Source organism: Ascochyta rabiei, chromosome 14, assembly GCF_004011695.2.
Source record: "Ascochyta rabiei chromosome 14, complete sequence".
Taxonomy (NCBI): Eukaryota; Fungi; Ascomycota; class Dothideomycetes; order Pleosporales; family Didymellaceae; genus Ascochyta; species Ascochyta rabiei.
Window position 1 is genome coordinate 842,323 of NC_082418.1, and position 19,491 is coordinate 861,813.

Consider the following 19,491-nt stretch of genomic DNA (forward strand, 5'->3'; position numbering starts at 1 on the left):
GTACTTGAAATGGGAATGGTGGCCGCTCCTCGTACGCGACCCCACCATGTCCCTGCAGCTGATTCGCAGCTTCATCGCCAACATCTTTGTGTCGCCATTCCACGTTCCACGCGTCATACTCGCCCAACTTCGCAACACTCTCCAAGCCAGCTCGACCGACGCAATGCCGCCGCCCAGATTCTACCACGACGACGAAGCCTGGAAGGATGTTGAGCCTCTCCCGCAGGACGACGGCGGAATGCACCCGCTCGCAGCCATTGCATACACGGAGGAATACAGCGAGGCTATGGGCTACTTGCGCGCGGTCATGGCGAGCAACGAGTTTAGCGACAGAGTGCTGGGGCTCACAGAACACATCATCAACATGAACCCGGCGCACTACACAGTTTGGTACGTTGCGCATACAGCCAGGCCCGGCTGTACAGTGCCAGAACGTGGACTAACAGACTGCAGGTTGTACCGCGCAAAGACAATCTCAGAGCTCGGCAAACCACTGCAAGACGAAATCAAGTGGCTGAACCCGACTGCGCTCAAGCATCTCAAGAACTACCAGATATGGCACCACCGCCAGACCATCATCGATGCACTCGGCTCGCCCGAAGGAGAGGCCGACTTCGTCAGCAAGATGCTCGAGAAAGATGAGAAGAACTACCACGTCTGGAGCTACAGGCAGTGGCTGGTCCAGCGCTTTGATCTGTTCGACAAGCCGGAAGAACTCGAGTGGACCGAGAGCATGATCGATGCAGACGTCAGGAACAACTCGGCCTGGAACCACCGCTACTATCTGGTCGTTGGCGGTCGTGGAGGCAATGCTCCAAGTGAGCATGTGACGAAGCACGAGATTGCGTATGTTTTTAACCTCCTTGCGCCCTGCAACCATTAACCAAGGCCTAGATACACTAAGGAGGCTATTCGCAAAGCACCTCAGAACCAGAGCTCGTGGAACTACCTGATGGGTATCCTCCGCGCTGCTCAGCTGCCAAAATCGACCGTCAAGGACTTTGTAACCGAGTTTGCAGACATAGAATCGCCGGATGATGTCTACTCCAGCCATGCGCTCGACTTGTTAGCAGACATCTATGCAGAAGAAGAGAATAACAAGGAGTCAGCAGAGAGAGCTTTGGATCTGTTGGCGACCAGATACGACCCTATCAGAGCCAACTACTGGAACTACAGGAAGGGTCTGCTGAGCCAGCCTGAAGTTGCAGCTTGAGCGTTGGATCGATAGACGACATAAAGACGTGAGATGTTCCCGCGGGACGTCCGTCGCCGCGATGGAGTTAAGTGTGATGAGATGGCATTTCTACATGCAACATCGTCCGGTTGGGGTTCCAGATCCAAGGGTGGTATGCACATTGACACAGCACGTGCGGCTCCGCATGATGTGCAACACGGATGCTCGACCAGGGTGCCCTCGGGATCAATTGCATGTAACCACCGCAACGTGCCTCATAAGCAGTCTGGACCATGCACGGACTGGATGTGCTGCTGCGACCAAAGCCCGCAATTGCGACCCTTTGCATACAAACCCCACAACTCATCGATGATACCTCAGATCATTGTTGTTTACCACTCCGGCTTATTCTCGACCACCTGGACCAACCTTCTCCTTACACTCAAGCGCTGACGCAAATGCGGTGTAATGATAGGACACCACTTGCCAAGCTGGTCCTATCCCCTAGGCGGTAAGCCATGGCAGAACCCTGATACCGCGGATACCCGTTTTAGGGCACTGAATCCACCGGTACTGCTCCCGAATCACGGGGTTCATTTGTGTCATCTTTCGGTCGTACCTAGCGGCTTTGGCCTTATCGAGAATCTATAGGGTAATTCCTAGAAGTTACATGGTAATCAACGCTAACATTGCGGTATTCACCATAACTATCCCCGACGGAAAACCCACGGGCTGCGGGATTGCGCGAAGCTGATAAGCATGGCGTTTGAGGTAGTGATCTTACTTCTATATTTGTGATACCAGCAGTTGTTATCAAGTCGACTTGGGTGCATCCTCTTATCAAGTTCTTCCAGTTACAACACCACCTCCTCTTCGCCTATTCTTCTTCAAATACCACTTCTCTTCGTCAATCTCATATTTTAGGAGCGTTCAACATGACTGTCAACATCAACTCTCCATCCGAGGAGCAGTCAAACCCATGGGTTGAGACCCCCTTGAGGGAGTCGTACGCTCTGTCTGAAGCAGCGGGATGGTACGGTCACACTTCCTCCGCCCTTTTCTATGTCATCCTATTCCAGTGACATCCGTATCAACCCCATGTAAAGAGATTTCTAAATCGTAGAAGCAGAATTTTCCTGAAGTTGGAGAACCTACAGCCTTCCGGATCCTTCAAATCACGGTAAGCGTGCATCCAATCATCAGTTCTGCAAACGACCATACTAACGATGCAACAGAGGAATCGGCAACTACATCCTCCGCCGCCTTGAAGAGCTACCCGCTGGCTCCCAACCGCATATCTTCGCCTCCAGCGGTGGAAACGCAGGACTTGCTGCCGTTCACTCCGCCCGTGCCCTAAACTTGAACTGCACTGTCGTCGTCCCTACAGCGACATCCGCTTTGATGGTTACCAAGCTCCGCGCTGCAGGCGCATATGATGTGATTTCGCACGGCGCCGCATGGCGAGACGCTGACATGTACCTCCGTGAACACGTCATGCCATATGTACATCTCTCTCCTTCCAATTCGTGTTGTATTCCATGCTGATCTGCTGAACAGTATGAAGGCGCAACCATCTACTGTCCGCCCTTCGACCATCCAGACATCTGGAACGGCAACAGCACGGTGATGCACGAGATCGCGTCCCAAATGCCCAGCCGCTCCGCGCCCGACGTCATCATCTGCTCCGTTGGCGGCGGCGGCCTTATCAACGGCATCTGCCAGGCCATGGACGACATCAACATGCACACGCCCACGATCCTCGCCGTAGAGACAGCAGGCGCAGATAGCCTCGCCGCCAGCCTATCCGCAAACGAAGTCGTCACCCTCCCCAAGATCACGTCAAAAGCGACAAGTCTGGGCTGTGTGCGCGTTACAGATCGAACTTTCAAGTACTCGCAGCGCAACAACGTGCGCTCCGTGGTGCTTCCAGATGGTGTCGCGGCAATGGGATGCTGGCGCCTGGCCGACGACGAGCGCATGATGGTCGAGCTTGCATGCGGCGTCAACGTCGCGCTGTGCTACGACGGCCGTCTGGAGAAAGCCCTCGGGCGCCCCGTCAAGCCTGATGACAAGGTCGTCATTGTCCTGTGCGGTGGCAGTAATGTCACGAGCGGCATGCTCTGCGAGTGGCGCGAGGAGTACAAGCATGTCGTCGACGACGAGCTGGAGTCGCTGCGGAGGGATAGCGCCTACACAAGTGCCGAGGCCAGCCCGAAGACGGCACCGACAGTACCCAGCGAGTTGACCATGCCAGTCATTGAGGGGATTGAGGTTGGCTCCTTGGCAGTGAGGGCTTGATCCTAGCCGTGTGGGCAAAGGATTTTTTTCAACCATGTTACCGGCGTTTAGGATAGCGATTGAGCACGATTCCGCTTTGCGGTGGTAATGATGAAATGCAAGAGCTCTGATTTCAGACCCTATCTATCACTTGTGCTTCATCCTCCGAAGTGAGTCTTCCCCCCCCCCCCCCCCCCCGGTCTTTAATTCAGAATCTGACGCGTTGGCTGATGCCCACGGCGTTGCAGAACAAATGGAGTCTAGTAGCTGCCAGTTCAAAGCTTCTAGGAAAAAGTCTGGGAATCTTTCCTGGGTTTTATGCAAAATTCAATCATGTATGAGACCGTTGTAGGCTTTTATCTGTCTATCAAGTAGGAAGTGCTAAACACAGCCAACTTGACAGGCATCCAGTAATTGGAGAACCGGAATGTCTGTCACCCGCTTCTTTGGAAACATGAGTCCACTTAAGCTCCCTTGTCATCTTCCAATGCCCTCTTTAGCTGTTCATCAGCAGCCAATTCCTTCTCCGCGCCCTCAATTACGCCCCGCAATCCATGCGCACACTTTTCCAGCTCTGCCTGCTCCAATTCATCGAGCTGAATAGGCATCGGTTTAACGATACCCTTACGGCCGACAACAGCCGGCATCGAGAGACAGCAGCCGAGGGATGGTTGGTAGAAGGACAGCGGGCGTACCGAGCGGCTGTCGAAGAGTATGTACTTGCAGATAGAGGCGGCTATGTTGCCGATGCCATAGGCTGTGCAGCCCTGTAGGGTGTCAGTAACGGTATCCTTTCAGCCCAATAAGTGCTGGAGGAAAGAGCGTGGAACGTACCTTTGCAGCGATGATGCTCCCCGCCGCTCCTTTCGTGTGGCTTGCAATCTCGGCCTTGAATTCGTCATTCAACTGGTCCTGCAAGACAAGCTTCAGAGGCGTCGTCCCAACACTCGCACTGCTCCACGCAATGAACTGGCTGTCGCCATGCTCACCCAGCACGTACGCGTCGATACTGTTCGGCGCAACCTCAGTCTTCGTGGCCAGGATGCCGCGCAGGCGCGCAGAGTCAAGAGAGGTTCCTGTGCCAAGGACTTGGGATTCCGGCAGGCCAGAGAGCTTCCGCGCAAAGTAGGTTAGGATGTCGACCGGGTTGGCGACAAGTAGAAGGATGGTGTGCGGGCTGATGGGGGACATAGCGCTGAAGATAGCGGAGAGGATGTGTAAGTTCCGCGATAAAAGAGAGAGGCGCGATTCACCTGGCCGCCGCCGTCAGTAAGTTCGGATACTTTTTCGTTCAAAGATTGAGTATTACCTGTCTTCTGCTTCGCTCCCGCTGTGATGACGACAATATCTGCTTGCCCGGCGTCCTTGTGAGTGCCCGCACGTACCTTTACGCCACTACCGCCGCGGTATGTCGCATCACCCAGGTCTCGTACTTGCGCCTCTAATAGCTCTTTCTTGGGATCCACGAGAATTACTTCGCTGCAGATTGGCTGGAGAATGAGCGTGTACGCGAGTGTTGCGCCAACATCACCGCAGCCAACGATCGCGATGCTGGTCTTGAGCTTGGGTCCGGCCATTTTGGAACGGTGCTGGGTACGGACTTGAGTTGTTGAGTTGTGTTGCTCTTGAGGAAGTAGTTATCAGCACGTGAAAGTTGGTGTCCGGATGCGGAAGCAGGTATCTTCACTCTTCGGAAAGCAGTATTGTTGCGAGTCTGACGTGCACGATAGCCTGAGCAAGAGTAATAACTGTCAAGTATTCGGACTATATAACCTGTGCTTGGTGAGATTACATAAGGTAGAAGCACGCGGTTGTTGTAACAAGATACGACCTGCCAAGGCCTGGGCTGAATGGGCGGTGGTGTGATGTGGATCACCTGCAGCCCGCAAACTCCGCCACACATGAGATTGTGATATTGAATTTTCTCTTTTATGGCACTGAAGATGCAATAGATCCTTATGAGAACTGCTCTTAGACCCAAGGGTTCTGGATATCATCCTCCAGAGGCAACATGTGCTTCTGCAGCTTCTTTGCGATTGCGTCAGCCTCTTTCCATACTCGTAAGACGTTGCCGCCTGCGATATTAGCAGCGTCTTTGTCGCTGACACCTTGACGCAGAAGCTCAGCGATTAGGTCTGGAAATTTGGAGACATCCTCAAGCCCAGCAGGTGTCGCTGCGATGCCATCGTAGTCTGTGCCAATACCAACATGATCGTAACCAATGAGTTCACCGATGTGCCTGATGTGACGAACGACCTGATTCAGTGTGACATCTGCAGGGACAGTCTCAGGAAGACCAGAAGTCGAGTTGCCTGGCACGCAAGAGATGAAATCGGGATTGAATTTCACCATGACCACAGAGTTGCGCTTCTTTACCAGATGAAGGATGTCGTCTGGTACATTGCGGGGATGAGGGCAGATGGCGTATGCTGAGCTGTGGCTGAAAATAGGTGGTGCAAGACTGCCCTCCCAGTCTCCATCGCCTCTGCCAACGAGCACATCTCTCATGGTGTCTGTGCTGACATGAGCGAGATCGACGAGCATGCCGAGGCGATTCATCTCCTTGACAAGGTCCCGGCCAGCAGGGCTAAGACCTTTCCAGTATGGAGTGGCAACGCGGGCATCGGAGTTGTGTTCCGTCTCAAGAGCAGCATCTGCATATTTGTTGTGACAGTTCCAGGTAAGGGTTGCATAGCGGACGCCCAGTTGATGGTACAGGCGTAGATTGGATACTGAGTTGCCGATCTGGTGCAGACCCTCAATGGCTGCAGGTGAGATGAGGCGACCATCTTCGAAAGCCTGGACTGCTTCATGACTGTTCGACGACGGTGTAAAGTACTTTGGGTAGCGGTCTCCAAGACGCTTGTATAGGTCAAGCTGATCAATGGTTGCTTTCACGACTGCTGCTTTTAGTGAAGTATATGTTGAGAGTGAAGTCTTGTTAACCTACTTCCCGAGTATCGCTCATCAGCGAAGTCTGTCGTGTTACTTCCAGTAGGGCAGACGTAGAAAGCGCTCCAGAATGCACCGCCTTGCAAGCCCTTCTCCAGACGCGGAATATCTACGTGTTGCGCAAGTCCTCCGTGCTCAAACTTCTCTTGAAATTCGTTGCCGTAGATATGGTTCTGGTACCTTCCTCGAATGAAGATCATCAAGTCATTGTGGCCGTCTTCGCAGCATCAGTATAATAGGTGACATGGTGTTGTGCGACTATGCTAACCAATGAGCGGATGCTTCTTCAATATCCTTGCAGCTCTTTGTTCCGTCGTGAGCTTATGCTTGCAGCCATGGAGTCCGATTGTAAAAGCTGGACGGATGGTCGTGAACCAAAAGGTAGCAACGAAGAAGAAGAGTACGGCAACGATTGCGTGATTCGTCCGCTTGGAACGACGATGTGGAAGTTGGTCTGGCTGCCTCGTAGGCAACTGATCGGCCTTGAGAAGCTCGAGATCTTTTTCCATGGCTCTTTAGATGGTCAACAACTCCCAGAAGAATGTTGAAATGTAGTGGATGACCGCTCAAGACCTTGGACGGACGATAAGGCGTTGCTCGTCATCCGCCTAGCGCGTTCGGAGTTTAGAGGTCTTCTCCGGGCGACATTTTGACACAACACCAACACCGACACCACGTCTCCTGTTCTCACGAGAAGCCCACTACCGTAAAAATGGCTATCATATCAGCAAACTCGATGATCCGCAGCTTGGCGCTGTTCCATCTAACGCTTGCGGCGCTGCTGGTCAAGAACCCAAAGCTCGTAGCGAATCAGAGCGTCATCATGGTTCTTGGAGGTTCGATGCAGCTTGTATGTAGCTTAACGATGTAATGGAGCACAGTGCACTGACGTCTCTAGCCCACACCACGAGACTTTGCCACGCCCTCCGCAGCTGTAGCCTTCATCGCTGTCCTCTTCGCGTTCATCGGCATTAGCGACCTCACCGCAGCCTCACTTCCCGAAGAGGTCTTTGATGCATACTGGGGCGCCCAGACGCCCGTCCGTCTCGTGTTCCTGTTCACACTGACTGGTTACACGTTCTTGTTCAAGGAGGGCGGGATGTTCGGCGGAGCCAAGGGTATCGGGTACTCAACCAGCCCTGGTAGCTTTCTGAAGAACAGTGTAGTGTTCAGCTGGGGGTTCATCGAGCTGTCGATGTGGTTCTGGATCTTCGTCACTCTTCGTGAGGAGCGACGCGAACGTGCAAGGAAGATTGTCGAAAAGCGCAAGGCGGAAGCCGACAGGCTGTGAGCTGCTCCGGAAATACAACACGTTAGATCAACGTTTCCGCAGCTTTACAAGGCGACTGAACAGACCCGCTTTATTACCGCAAAGAGGATGATTCCTGCTCTACCTACTAATAGAGCCGCACCGTGTCAAGGACAGCGGCGCTATTACGATGGGAACATAGCAAAAATACCTGCTGCAAAGCAGCGTGAACCAAGCCAGAAGCATGCCCCACAGCGGCCATGTTTAGAAGTTGATAGCGACAACCAAGTGAAGGGCAGAAAGAAGTAGAAGTAGAGGCGCACAAATCAGAACAACAAAAGATGGGCGCTTCAAATACAAAAGCCAACCATCTAGTTCACTCTACTTGTTCCCATCTTCCACAAAGATCCAATGCAATGACACAGTCCGTAATCCTTGTACGAGACCTCGCGGCTTATGAGGGAAACACTATGTACGAGTTGTTACTTCGCTTGGTGAGTGGGCGATGGCTATTTGTGTGATTGAAGTTGACAGTGGCAGATTGTGAGTATCGATGTCGAGCTGAGAGAGTGGGAGATGTGTCGGTGATGGATGTGTTGGTTATGACATGAGCTTTAGGGTACGGTTGCGTGCAAGATGATATGCCAGTGTGACGTTAAGTTGAGGCGAGCGATAATTGAGGCATCAGCGTTTATATCGCATTCAGCAAGATGCATTTATCGAGAGCTTAAGCTTTTAGGTATTATCGAAGTCGTATTCTTTGTACTGCAGCTATCTTGATATCAACATCAAAGCCACTACTCGTCGTCTAGATCAGACCATCGCCCCAGCAGTTCACCAGCTTTAGAAGAAATGGGCGTATCGTCTGAAGAGCCCTCGGCAAGGCCTCTGCTTCGGGGACGTGAAGGACCGTCGTCTTCACTAACCGCTCCGCTGGTTGCACCGCTGTTCACGCCACTGACCCTCTCTTTGACTTCTTTTTCTTCCTTCTCTTCTTCTTCTTCCTCAGCGGCTTCCCAGTCTTCCGCAACAGGGGCCGGCTTCTCCTTCTTCTTTTTGCTGCTCAAGCTGAGAACGGCAAATCCACCCTTGTTCCCAAACGGTGTACTCCTCTGCAGCTGGCGTACAGGAACGCCACGGGAGGCGGCAACTTGGCTCCATCCAGAACCTGGGCCGATGTCCGACTCCTTGCGTAGCACATTGAGAGATGCGTCGAGGCGTGCTAGCTGTAGAGAGCCAACATTTTGTGCGGTGAGAGCCTGTGACAATGGCGTCTTCACAGACTCGAGCATTGTCTGGATCTCTCGCTCCTGGATATTAAGTCGAGCAGCTAGCGGCGGCTTGAGGGCAACCGCTTCACTGGGAAGAAAACTAATCTCAAACTCGAGTGGGAAATTGGTTTGTGGAAGGACGTTCTTGAGGACCATGCTGACTTCTTCGATCGTGAGAGCGAAGCGTGGGTTTAGAATTAGGAAGGCGTTGTAAGGATCACCAGTAGTGTTGCTTGGTTTCGGTCGGAGTGGAGCTGCTGCCGTCGGTGCAGGAATGGGGCGCTGAACCTGGCGAGTCCTTGCACACTCGGCGAGTGTTTTCATTGGGGCCATCACAAATTTTGGCGTCTTGAAGACCGCAACATGGCGATGAGGTTCTGGATCCATGCTTTCGGTGTCAAAGCCAAAGTCCTCTGCGAGGTAATGGATGAACTTGCGCTGATGCTTGGGCATCGGCTTGAATCTGAGCCGCTTCTCTTCTTCGTCAGCTGCGAACAGTCTCAGTCGTTTCTCGTGTGCAGCCGCCCAGGTCGAGTGCTCCACATAAAGGTTTAGCGTAATGTCGGAGTAGGGCACATGATCTGTCGCATGCTCTGGATCGACGTTGAGTGCTAATGCAAGCTTGCGGTTGCGTTCAAGGCGCGAACACTCTTCATCGCACTTCAGCGTCTTCTTGTTGTTGCCTTCGCTAGACTTCGAGGCGTTGCACTTCGCTTCCTGCTTGATTCTCTGACATTCGCAAGTGATGATAATCTTGTGTTGGCAGGGCTTGTCTTCCTTACAAGGTTGAGGGAAGTGACAAGGAGCCATATCAGGATGTCCACATGCACTGAGTTCTTTACCACAAGTCTGCTTGCAAGGCTCTTCGCACTCGCCAGCACGGTGACATTGCTTCTGGCATTTGTGGATACCACACTTCAACGTACGTCCGCAGATCTCACCGCAACGAACTTCGCTGAGCCAGCAAGGCTGGTTCTTGATGACATTTTTGCCACACATGCAAGACTTGGTCGTCAGGTAGGGGCACTTGGGGCAGTCCTCTTCGTCTCCGTGACAAGTGTGGCCGACTTGAGGATGGCCACAGCTTTTTGGTCGCTCGCAAGGGAATCGACATGGAGGTGGCCTAGTACCGCAAGGAAGCGGAGGTTGCAGAACAGTGCGCCCACAGTTGCAGCTGATCTCGTCGAAGATGGCGTCTCGACAAGACCCGCAAGGACCCTTGTGACAGAGCTCCTGGCAGCGATGCTCAGGGTTGCCGCATTTTAGCTGACGACCACATGAACGGGTGCAGATGTGTTCTGCCTCGAAGTTTTCTCCAGGCCGTTGAGGGGCTGAGTCCAGAGGGCGTGGCTTCCTTCGGTTTGCTTGCCGCTCGGCGGCTTTGCGCTCTCCAGCGCAACAGTGCTCACCGCACTCGTGTCGTCCACAGTTGAGCGCGATACGACAGATGCGCATGCACTGTGGAGCCTCCTCGGTTCCTTGATGGCAGATCGTGGAAGACGTTGTACGACCACATCTACATGCAATCGTGACCTTCTCCATACAGGGCCGGCATTCGCCTTGATGGCACGCCTGCTTGCATTTGTGACCACAGTTGAGTGTTGTGTTGCAAGGCTTTGAGCAGTTCGGAACGGGGTCCCCACAGTTCTCTCGACGAGCATTTGATAGCTGTGAAAGACGCGTCTTGCCGCAAGGACAGTGGGTGACAACGTCGGGAGATCGTGGACAGTGAGCCGAATCGGCGTTCTGTCGGTGGCATGCTTGTTCGCAGGCATGCTTGCCGCAGTCGAAGAGACGACCACACGTGTTTGGACATTCGAACGATCCAGTCCATTCTTCGACTGTGGTAGTACCATCCACTGCAGGATGACGCTGACGGCTGTGCTTCGCCTCTTCGCGATCGCAGCACATGATGTCCTTCTGGATCTGACCGCAGTAGCAGCGCGCCGGAACACGCACATCACAAGCTCCACAGGGACCTTCGTGGCATGGCCGGGGACAGCGGTGCTCTCCACAAGCCATCATCTCGCCACATACCTCACCGCAGCTCCAGCCGTGCTCATAATCTGTGTCTACGCAGCGTCGAGTGACGGACTTCCCCCCGCAGAAGCAGTGCTGAATAGGGCCCATCAAGGAACAGGGCGGGCAGGGACCGGCGTGGCAAGTCATCCCGCAAGGATGAGGACATTTCTTCGGCAGAATTCTAGGGCGAGAGCAGGTTTGTCCGCAAGAAAACGGCGGTAATCCTGTAAGAGGCTTCGGATCGAGTTCCTTCTCACACCAACAAGAGAAGTTCTTCGGTAGAACGTCCTTGGGTAGGTTGCACCCAGGACAGCGCCACTGCCTCGGTGGTGGTGCTTCGCCATCCTGCGCTTGCTGGCGAGCTGCTGCTGACCCCTCGTTGGTCGACCACTTCTTTATACAGCCCAGGTGGAAGACGGTCCAGCAGGTCCGGCATGACCATACACCCTTGGAGCGCCGCTTGATGTCCTCTGTACAGATGGCACACTCGTAGTGACCGTTGTCGATGTCCTCGTGCGTTCGTGTGGCGATATCTGGTGCGGTCGACTTTGGTGCTTGGGGCTGCTTCTCTTTCGGTGCTCGTGGCTTGCAGCCCACAAGTGGCCTGCCTGGTTCGAACTCGGGCGCATCTGCTTGCAGGCTTGCAGAGGCTACAGATTCAGCATCGTCTTCGGTTGTCAGCTGTCCTCCAAACTGGCGGCCGCCTGCGGCTGTGCGCTGAGGAAACCTTTGTGCGCCACCTCTCCCTGGCCCTCCTCTCCCTGATCCTCCCCTCCCTCGATGGCCTCCTCTTGTCGGTGTGGGTGTCGGCGCTGTATCTGAGCCTTGGCCAGGCATTGCTTGCAAAACTTGGGATGGTACCAGAGAGTGACCTCCTCGCCCCCTCCCTCGTCCCCGTCCGCTTCTTCCACCTCTTTGTGACTGCTGCTCTCCGCTCGATTGCCCCTCATTCTGCGCGTCGGATGTCTCGTTTGGTGCGCGGTTGCGGTTGCGGTTTCGTGGTCGTCTTCCTCGTGAGCCTCCGTCTGCCCCTCCAGACGCACCGACTGGCGCTTGTGCCGTTGCAACGGTCGACATGCTGTGTGGTGAAGACGCAAATGCTTCCTATGGTGACCGAGTGTTGATTGGCGGCGACGGCACCACTCGAAATGTAAGAAATAATGTCCAGGCTCTGATAAATGTACGGCCTGGTAAACGCAAAAAGAAAAGGTCGGGCTGTGGAAGCTTTGTGGTGGGGAAGAGTGCAAGTGGCGTGCAATAATTATATTGCCTATTGCCTAAGGAAAGAAGGCTAGCGCGAGGTTCCAGAAAGCGCACTCGATTGCTAATGAGTCAAAACCCGTCACAGGCGGCAGGGCTCCGAGTGCAAGGGTCCAGTGAATTTCAGGCCCGGAGTCGAGTGGCGCAGTGCAGCTGAGAGCCTCTGACTGTGCTCGCCCGTAGTCGCGATACGGCGGAATTTCTGTGACAGCGCGTCATAGCAGGCGGTGGCGGGTTATCTTCGGCCCAGAGCATCGCGGCAGCATCGCAGCGGCAGGCATCGTGGCAGAGCTTCGTATCATCGCCGACCCTCAACACCACGAGCCGACGACAACATGGCCAAGACACTGATCGGCGCTCTCGCTCTGGCGTCGCTACCCTCGGCGCTCGCCTTCAGCAACACATCGCCCTTCTTCCTGTTCTCTACCGCTGAGTACGCCTCGCCGCAGCTGGTCCTCACGCTTCGACGCTAATGTCTGCAGCTTGCTACTGGAGTCCTCTGGCGCATCGATTGCCCAGTCGACCAGCATCACCGCTGATGTGCTGGAAGCCCTGAAGGAATGCCCGACGAACAACTACGTCGTTGTTGAGCAAGAGGGTGTCTCCGCTGCCGACTACGCAGACGGACGCTCGACGCCACGGTTGAGGCAGTACATGGCTGGCCAGCACGAACAAGTCAAGTCGACCGTTTCCGTCCCAGACGTCGTTGGAAAGGTTGATGTGGCCGAGATCACCAAGTACCTCGAGACAAAGTGCGGCTCTGTCAAGACTGTACAACTCGACACACCGCCAGTGTCCAAGGCGCTAAGGGAGCTGTATATGGGACAACAAGGTACGCTCGACCCATCGAAAACAAGTCTGCATCCAATAACATCCACAGACCAATTCCTTGAAGACAGCTTCTCCAAGTACGCCGAGTCGCAAGACTATACCGTCATCTACATCACCACCCCTCCCACCGAGTCACAAGCCAAGGCCCAGCTCGAGGCCGAGCAGCACACCTACGAGATGGAGAACTCCTTTGGCGATGCCGTGCAGATGGAGCTGAAGCGTGACACCTCTGCGCACTACAAGCGTGCAAACTCGACCAGCAACGAGGGTGGTCTCTTCGAGAGGTACCAGTACTTCACACCTGGCCTGTTTATGGGCTTCGCTGCTATTATCCCGCTGTTCTTGATTCTGCTTGTTGGCATCCGAGCCCTGACTAGCCTGGAGGTGTCGTACTTTGCTTTTAGCAAGGAGATGGGTCCAAACGCGCAGAAGAAGCAGCAGCAGCAGCAGTAAGGTTGTCGTGAAAGGAGTGGAGGGTTCAGAGAGTCCCTCATGGGCGATGTAAATCTTGTATCTTCGTAAGAGCATGGGCATCAGGCGTTTTCGTGTGCTTTATCAGGGTTGCAGCGAACAAGGTATCAAATGATATACACAATTGAAATACTTTCTTCGATCCTATCACCACAAGACTCCACCTAATCGAACTTGCCCACCAAGCGATCAAAATGCACAAAGCAGTACTTGCCGCCCACGAAGCACGTGGCCATCCACTTCCACCAACTCGCGCTCAAAACCTCGACTCCATGCTTGCTCAGCCGCTTCGTAAACACAGCCGTCTCAATTGCATGCGCGCCAAACAAGAAGTAGAACAGCCCGCTCTGCGCCCACGAAGCGTACTTGAGGCCGTTGGCGGACAGCCGCGACAGAGCGTAGTCGTACAGAGGCGAGCCAGGGGAAATGACTTCGCGGCGCGAGGACAGCGCCATGATGACGCCACAGATGAGGATCGGTTTGAGGTAGGGCGCTTGGGGCGCGATGTACGTGTTGCGCAGGTTCTTGGGAGGCGTAGGCTGAGGAGTCGGCATGATGGGTGTGGTGGTTGTAAGAGACAGCTATGAGCTTGTGGTGAAGAGGTGGTGATGTGTTGCAGGTGCGGTTGCTGTCACAAGAACACCATGGTCTACGGAAATGAAGTCATCGTCGTCCCCCTAGAGCTCCTCACTCGTCTACTGGTACCCACAGCTCTCTGCTTGCTCAGCAGCCTCGGTCGGTGGTGCACGCTAAACACGAGTCAGTTCTCCAGCCTTTCGAACTTCCCTCTTGTGCATGACTTGCCGCTTCAGGCAAGTACCACAGCAAGGCTGTCGATTGCTGGAGCGCGAACGCCTGCGAACTGGAAGAAAGACTTGTTAGCGTTTGGGGGGTTGGTACAGCGTCGTGCGATCACGTGCGTTTGAAGGACAATTCAGGTGTGCTCATTGGTTGGAGCTTGGATAGGGTGGTGTGCCGGTGAGAATTGAGCCCGAGGAGGGTGCGTGCTTGGCAAGAGAGCGCCTTCGTTGTGCGAAGGCGTTTGTGTCTTTTCCTCGCCTCATATATAGATGTCGTCGCGTTTCTCGAGCCCGCAGTATTCTTACCTCCAGTCATGGGCTGCTGGGCACTTCGACGAACGTCGTTGGACTGTGAGAAGTCCCGAGTTTAACAATACCGGCAGAGCCCGCACAAAAAAGTAAGGATTAGCATCAACTGCGCAGACTGATTCGTTCGGCACTGCTAGTCACACATGGAATCGTCCTTCCCGCGACAGCCTCGCTCAAAACGCCTAATCTGGACTGCTCACAGTTCAAACCCACCCTAAAGCAGCCAATTCCATGCAACCCTACTCTTGATGGCCGCGCATTAGGGAATTCCTGGAAAGCCTTCCTTGCGCATGAGCCCACATTATGCAACCATTTTTGTGGTGTCAGTTTGCGATTGGTGCAAAGCGCAGCATATCCTGGAAAACGACGGGTGAGTGCCTTCGTTTACGACAACCATCACGATCTTTCATGGATCAACCTTCAAGCTCCACAGCCATCGACGGAAAACTCTTGTCTTGCCTGAAAAGGTAATAGCTGCTTGACGGGGAGCTGCTGCGATTGTATGGTGCTTTCAAACTCATGGAAAGTGTCGTTTGGGTGGCGTTAGGCTTTCGGAGATAGGTGTGGTAGCACAAAGCTAATAAACTCAAGTTATTGGACCTCTGGTCTCCACTCACAACTCCAATGCAGATGGCGGCGCAGAGGAGCATAAGCTACGAAGAACGACCAGACAACACTGCCACTTCTACCACGCACGGTAAGCTTTCAGGCCCTTGAACTGCTTTGGATATAGAACAACTTTTCAGCTTCGACAAACAGTGATTTGGATAGTTATTACACGCTATCTGGATCAGTATCCTATCTCACAGGTCGTAACGTCTTCCACAAAGTGCTTCTCCCGATATCCCCTCGTCCACCACAAATACCACGGTACAACATTCATCTTGATGCGATGCCCAAACCATCCCACCTCCTGCACAGTCTTAACCACACTCTGGCTCTCATCCCACGCCGTCTCAATTCGCGCCCTCCTCAACGTCTCATACACATCAAACGCTTCTTTGACAGGCGTCCCATCACTCCCATTCCCACTCTTCTCCATCCACCGGGCCAAAACTCGCGAGAACAGCACTCCGTCTTCAAACACAATCCCTGTGCTTTCTCCCTGCGGCGGCATAGCGTGCGCAGAATCGCCAATCAGCATGACCCTATCTGTAGCCCACTTCCCACTCCTGGAGAGCGTGAACACAGGCCACAGATACAGATCCTGCGCTTCTTTGATCCACTCTTCGATCGCTGGCTCCTTGGCCCCGGAGTACCGTTGTAATATGTCGCTCCTCGTCTTCTCTGCGTCGGCACCTATCGCTTTCCAGCCGTCTCTGCTCTCGACCTCGGGGGCGGGGACTTGCATCAGCGCGCCGACGTATATGCTGTCCTTCTCTGCACTATGGAAGGATGTCAAGAGCATGCCGCCGCGCGCAAAGTTCATCCCGGAGGCTTCGAAGTGAGGCGTTTGATGCGGTCTGAGTGGGGAGAAACCAAAAGCGTTGCATATACCGGAGTAGGTTGCTGTGCGCTCGGGCTCGACGTGTGTGAGTCGTGCGACGCTGTGGATGCCGTCGCAGCCGATCAGGATGTCGGATGTGCTTGTCGTGCCGTCTGCGAAAGTGAGTGTCACATCGGTTTCTGTCTCGTGGATTTTGGCTGTCTTTTTGCCACAGGTCAAAGTGATGTTTGGAGCTTTGGCAATCGCGGAGAGTACACCCTTGAGGGCTTCGCCGCGTGTTATTCGCAAGGCTGTGAAGGGTGGTTTGCCCAGTCCTTTGCCATCTGGTCCTCGGAAACTTGACTCGGCAATCTTGGTCCCGCTGTAAATGTCGAAGACTTCGACAGCCGAGCACTCTGCGCCATAGTTTGCGGCTCGGATCTCTTGTAGGGCGCCTAGGTGAGAGAGCAGACGCAGGGCGTTTGGGGTGAGGTTCACGGCACCGCCGATTGTTGCGGGCTGTGGGCGGATCTCGTATATTGTAATGAGAGGTGGTGGCGAGTTGGAAGGGGCAAATTTTGTGAGGGAGAGGGCTGTTGTAAGACCGGCTATACCACCGCCGAGGATGGTTATGCGCAGTGGTTTAGTGCCCGACATAATGAATAGCACAAGATGTAGGAGCTGCAGTTAGTACGGGGTCGAAGCTAAAATGCTTTGTTTAGCCTGGGTCAAGGTCGTCAATATCGTTTTCACTAAAAGAAGTTTGGATTTTCGACATCTTGCTTGGCCAAAGTCGTGCTTATGTATGTAGATAGACGTGTTCGGTGGTAAGCACTTGATACGCCATCGGCAGAGTCGGGGAACCGAGTGTAAAACATCAACGTAGAGCCACATAGCCGGTCGGGAGTCTTACGGCAGTCAGGTTCAGGTCCGGGATATCATATTTTGAGCAGCACGTTCATGTTGACTGGCAATCAGGGTACGCATTGGGATTAATGGTTCTTGACAAGCAAGCTCAGCAGTGAAGGACCCAGGATTGGGCATTGATCATGACGCACTCATCTTCGTGGTTGATTCTGCGTTACAAAATAATGGTGAGAAGTGCGCATGAAAGTGAGCCCCATAAAGCGCAGCGACTGGTGTTGAGTGCCAAACTATCTTGTTGTCGTGTTGCGGTGAGAGAGGGAGATCAAACTTCCAGACTGGGAAACTTCGTGTCGCCGTTGAACGCAGAACGAAAAGCCCTACTGGGCTGACGACGAACCTCCCCCTTAATCTTCACCATATCTTGGCCCTGAGATAAAGCAATCCTTTCCACATGATAGAAAGCGTCCGAGACTTTTACTGACGATGTATTGAGCATGTTAGAGCTGTTCGGATAGCCCAATGCGGGGTTCCGGAGGAGTTTATATGAGAAGCTGAGTGCAACTACGTTCCAACATCGAAGTCCGCCATCATGTCCAAAGTCAACCCACTTGATGTCCTCGCCATCAAGAACGTTATATCGCGCTATTGCGAGTCACTAGATGCGAAGGACTTTGCGCTTTTGGATAAGGTCTTCGTCCAGGATGTTAGCGCAGACTACCCCTTCAACTCGGATCTGCAGGGCGTCGAAGCAGTTGCAAGAGCCATTCGTAATCGGTATTAAAACTTCCTGGGCCTCCTCTCTGATCTGGGTTCTAATCACGTCTTAGTCTGGGCCCAGTCCGAACTCATCACAACCTTACAACGCAGAGGATAGTCTTCGACAAAACAGGGAGAACTGCGCACGCAATCACTTACTTCCAGGGCGCACATTTTGGGCGAGGCCTGCACGAAGGCAAGCTACTATGTGCTTACGGCAGGTACATTGACGATATGGTGCTTCAAGAAGCCAGTAATGGTGACTGCGAGGGTGTCCCGGGTGCAAGTGGCATCTGGAGAATCAAGCAGCGCAAAGTAGCTTTCACGCAGAGGATCGGCGACGAAAAGATCATGTCCGAACACTGAACCCGATGCTGTGCGGCGAGTAGGGGTTCGAATCAAATCGGCAGCTGCATACCAGCGTTCCTTCGTGCTTGTTCCTCCACTCGTACTGCCTAAACGCTTCGTCCACGTCACCTTCACACGCCGCAATAGCAATTCCCAGCAAAAGATTCAGCATCATCGAATTAGTTTCTATCTCTACCCCACCGCACACACCATGTCGGATGGATCTAAGGAAAGCGCTGTTTCCAAGGAAAGCGTTGGTGCAAGCGAACCGCGATCTTAGGAAGAAGCTTGGGGCTTGGGTTCATGCCAGGTATGCATGCTATTGTGAGTTTGTGGCTGCCTGCTAGTGTCTCATGTGCTTACTTGCCTAGTATCTACGATAAGAACCTTGAGCTCAAAAGAAGAATACAAACTCTGGCCGCAGAAGACCCTTGGATGCAGAACGAGTGTGCAGAAGATCCAGAATCTCAATACGACACGAACGGCCGAATGTGCTGCGTATACATCTCCAACTTCTTCAGCAACGGAACCGGTCTTGTTTGTTACATCGGTGGCACGCGCAATGTCGAGATGTTCCTCGGCGGCATGCACGGGATGCAAGCTTTCAACGGCCCAACACTTTTTGCGGTCAGCTCGTACGACCTGTCGTACATAACAGAGTCTATCACTTTGAGTACACCTCCTGGCAATCGCAGAGAGAGTGTGGTCAAGGACGAAACACCGCTCGGACGCAATAAATGGCGATACATATACGAGACTGGCAGACTGGCGTGGAGTAAGGCCGATGTTGATACGGAAAAGCTGCGAGAACTTCAGGAAATGGCATATGATCATAGAGACCTCAACACAATCCGCTTGGACGCTGAACGAATGGATATCGACCCAAAACATGACCAAGATGGAGGCGAAGCATCCGAGACAGGATCGGGAAGCATACCGCAAGACACAGAACCGACAATGAGTGCAAAAAAACGAGGCAAGATGAAGGCTGTGGAAGAGCAATTAGCAGATCCAGACACAGAGGTAGAGGCAGAGCGCCCACACGAAAGCAGGATGTTCGACATCAGACTTGGAGGCAGTGTCAGTAAGACTGATACAACGCTCAACAAAAGAATCAGGGGATCCTACGCTGTACACTCGGAAGAAGACCGTATAAATCTCGAAGCCTTCCAAAAAGCAAATCAGCTTGACACTATGGATAAAGCATGGGTCTCGCTCAAGGACTCCATTCGCCGCGACAGATTCGATGGTGTCAAACTGGACGCAGTTACAATGGAGCTAGCTGATCAAATTACTTCCCTGGAAAGGCGTGAGCAACGACTAGCCCAGACGAAAGCAACAGCTTCGAGCAGCAGCGGAAATTCGAAGATTATAGCATAGCTTGCTAAATCGGAGAGAGAAATTGCGACTGATAGATTTCGCCTTATCCAAAGTACTGCCAATGCTTCTGCTCACACGTGGAAAAAGCACCGCAAGAG

At 53.5% G+C, this 19,491-nt stretch overlaps 11 protein-coding genes across 11 annotated transcripts, besides 4 other annotated features; 6 read left to right on the forward strand and 5 right to left on the reverse strand.

The window, feature by feature from the left end:
- Window positions 1-46: 46 nt before the first annotated feature.
- Window positions 47-1,213, forward strand: EKO05_0008218 (Galactose-6-sulfurylase; the record flags this gene model as incomplete). The annotated part of the gene is made up of 3 exons (XM_038941340.1): window positions 47-390; window positions 454-846; window positions 895-1,213. The coding sequence occupies 3 exons, from the start codon at window positions 47-49 to the stop codon at window positions 1,211-1,213; spliced, it is 1,056 nt and encodes a 351-aa protein (XP_038796673.1).
- A 1,362-nt stretch (window positions 1,214-2,575) lies between these two features.
- EKO05_0008219 (Aspartate ammonia-lyase) lies at window positions 2,576-3,472 on the forward strand (the record flags this gene model as incomplete). The annotated part of the gene is made up of 2 exons (XM_038941452.2): window positions 2,576-2,677; window positions 2,732-3,472. 2 exons carry the CDS (start codon window positions 2,576-2,578, stop codon window positions 3,470-3,472), a joined length of 843 nt encoding a protein of 280 aa, XP_038796674.2.
- Window positions 3,473-3,630: 158 nt separating this feature from the next.
- Window positions 3,631-3,649: a tandem repeat.
- A 266-nt stretch (window positions 3,650-3,915) lies between these two features.
- On the reverse strand, window positions 3,916-5,028 carry EKO05_0008220 (L-lactate dehydrogenase; the record flags this gene model as incomplete). The annotated part of the gene is made up of 3 exons (XM_038941486.1): window positions 3,916-4,218; window positions 4,286-4,704; window positions 4,761-5,028. The coding sequence occupies 3 exons, from the start codon at window positions 5,026-5,028 to the stop codon at window positions 3,916-3,918; spliced, it is 990 nt and encodes a 329-aa protein (XP_038796675.1).
- Window positions 5,029-5,422: 394 nt separating this feature from the next.
- Window positions 5,423-6,912, reverse strand: EKO05_0008221 (Membrane dipeptidase; the record flags this gene model as incomplete). Its single annotated transcript, XM_059637246.1, has 3 exons — window positions 5,423-6,351; window positions 6,402-6,620; window positions 6,672-6,912. 3 exons carry the CDS (start codon window positions 6,910-6,912, stop codon window positions 5,423-5,425), a joined length of 1,389 nt encoding a protein of 462 aa, XP_059493229.1.
- A 203-nt stretch (window positions 6,913-7,115) lies between these two features.
- On the forward strand, window positions 7,116-7,694 carry EKO05_0008222 (uncharacterized protein; the record flags this gene model as incomplete). Its single annotated transcript, XM_038941221.1, has 2 exons — window positions 7,116-7,253; window positions 7,302-7,694. 2 exons carry the CDS (start codon window positions 7,116-7,118, stop codon window positions 7,692-7,694), a joined length of 531 nt encoding a protein of 176 aa, XP_038796677.1.
- Window positions 7,695-8,449: 755 nt separating this feature from the next.
- Window positions 8,450-12,022, reverse strand: EKO05_0008223 (FKBP12-associated protein; the record flags this gene model as incomplete). Its single annotated transcript, XM_038946474.2, has 1 exon — window positions 8,450-12,022. The coding sequence occupies one exon, from the start codon at window positions 12,020-12,022 to the stop codon at window positions 8,450-8,452; it is 3,573 nt and encodes a 1,190-aa protein (XP_038796678.2).
- Window positions 8,626-8,659: a tandem repeat.
- A 518-nt stretch (window positions 12,023-12,540) lies between the features above and the next one.
- EKO05_0008224 (uncharacterized protein) lies at window positions 12,541-13,489 on the forward strand (the record flags this gene model as incomplete). The annotated part of the gene is made up of 3 exons (XM_038941463.1): window positions 12,541-12,638; window positions 12,688-13,037; window positions 13,086-13,489. 3 exons carry the CDS (start codon window positions 12,541-12,543, stop codon window positions 13,487-13,489), a joined length of 852 nt encoding a protein of 283 aa, XP_038796680.1.
- Window positions 13,462-13,486: a tandem repeat.
- A 182-nt stretch (window positions 13,490-13,671) lies between the features above and the next one.
- On the reverse strand, window positions 13,672-14,061 carry EKO05_0008225 (uncharacterized protein; the record flags this gene model as incomplete). The annotated part of the gene is made up of 1 exon (XM_038946475.1): window positions 13,672-14,061. One exon carries the CDS (start codon window positions 14,059-14,061, stop codon window positions 13,672-13,674), a length of 390 nt encoding a protein of 129 aa, XP_038796681.1.
- A 1,345-nt stretch (window positions 14,062-15,406) lies between these two features.
- On the reverse strand, window positions 15,407-16,699 carry EKO05_0008226 (uncharacterized protein; the record flags this gene model as incomplete). The annotated part of the gene is made up of 1 exon (XM_038946476.1): window positions 15,407-16,699. The coding sequence occupies one exon, from the start codon at window positions 16,697-16,699 to the stop codon at window positions 15,407-15,409; it is 1,293 nt and encodes a 430-aa protein (XP_038796682.1).
- A 799-nt stretch (window positions 16,700-17,498) lies between these two features.
- On the forward strand, window positions 17,499-18,031 carry EKO05_0008227 (uncharacterized protein; the record flags this gene model as incomplete). The annotated part of the gene is made up of 2 exons (XM_038941309.1): window positions 17,499-17,683; window positions 17,737-18,031. The coding sequence occupies 2 exons, from the start codon at window positions 17,499-17,501 to the stop codon at window positions 18,029-18,031; spliced, it is 480 nt and encodes a 159-aa protein (XP_038796683.1).
- A 417-nt stretch (window positions 18,032-18,448) lies between these two features.
- On the forward strand, window positions 18,449-19,393 carry EKO05_0008228 (uncharacterized protein; the record flags this gene model as incomplete). The annotated part of the gene is made up of 1 exon (XM_038941378.2): window positions 18,449-19,393. One exon carries the CDS (start codon window positions 18,449-18,451, stop codon window positions 19,391-19,393), a length of 945 nt encoding a protein of 314 aa, XP_038796684.2.
- Window positions 18,987-19,048: a tandem repeat.
- Window positions 19,394-19,491: the final 98 nt, after the last annotated feature.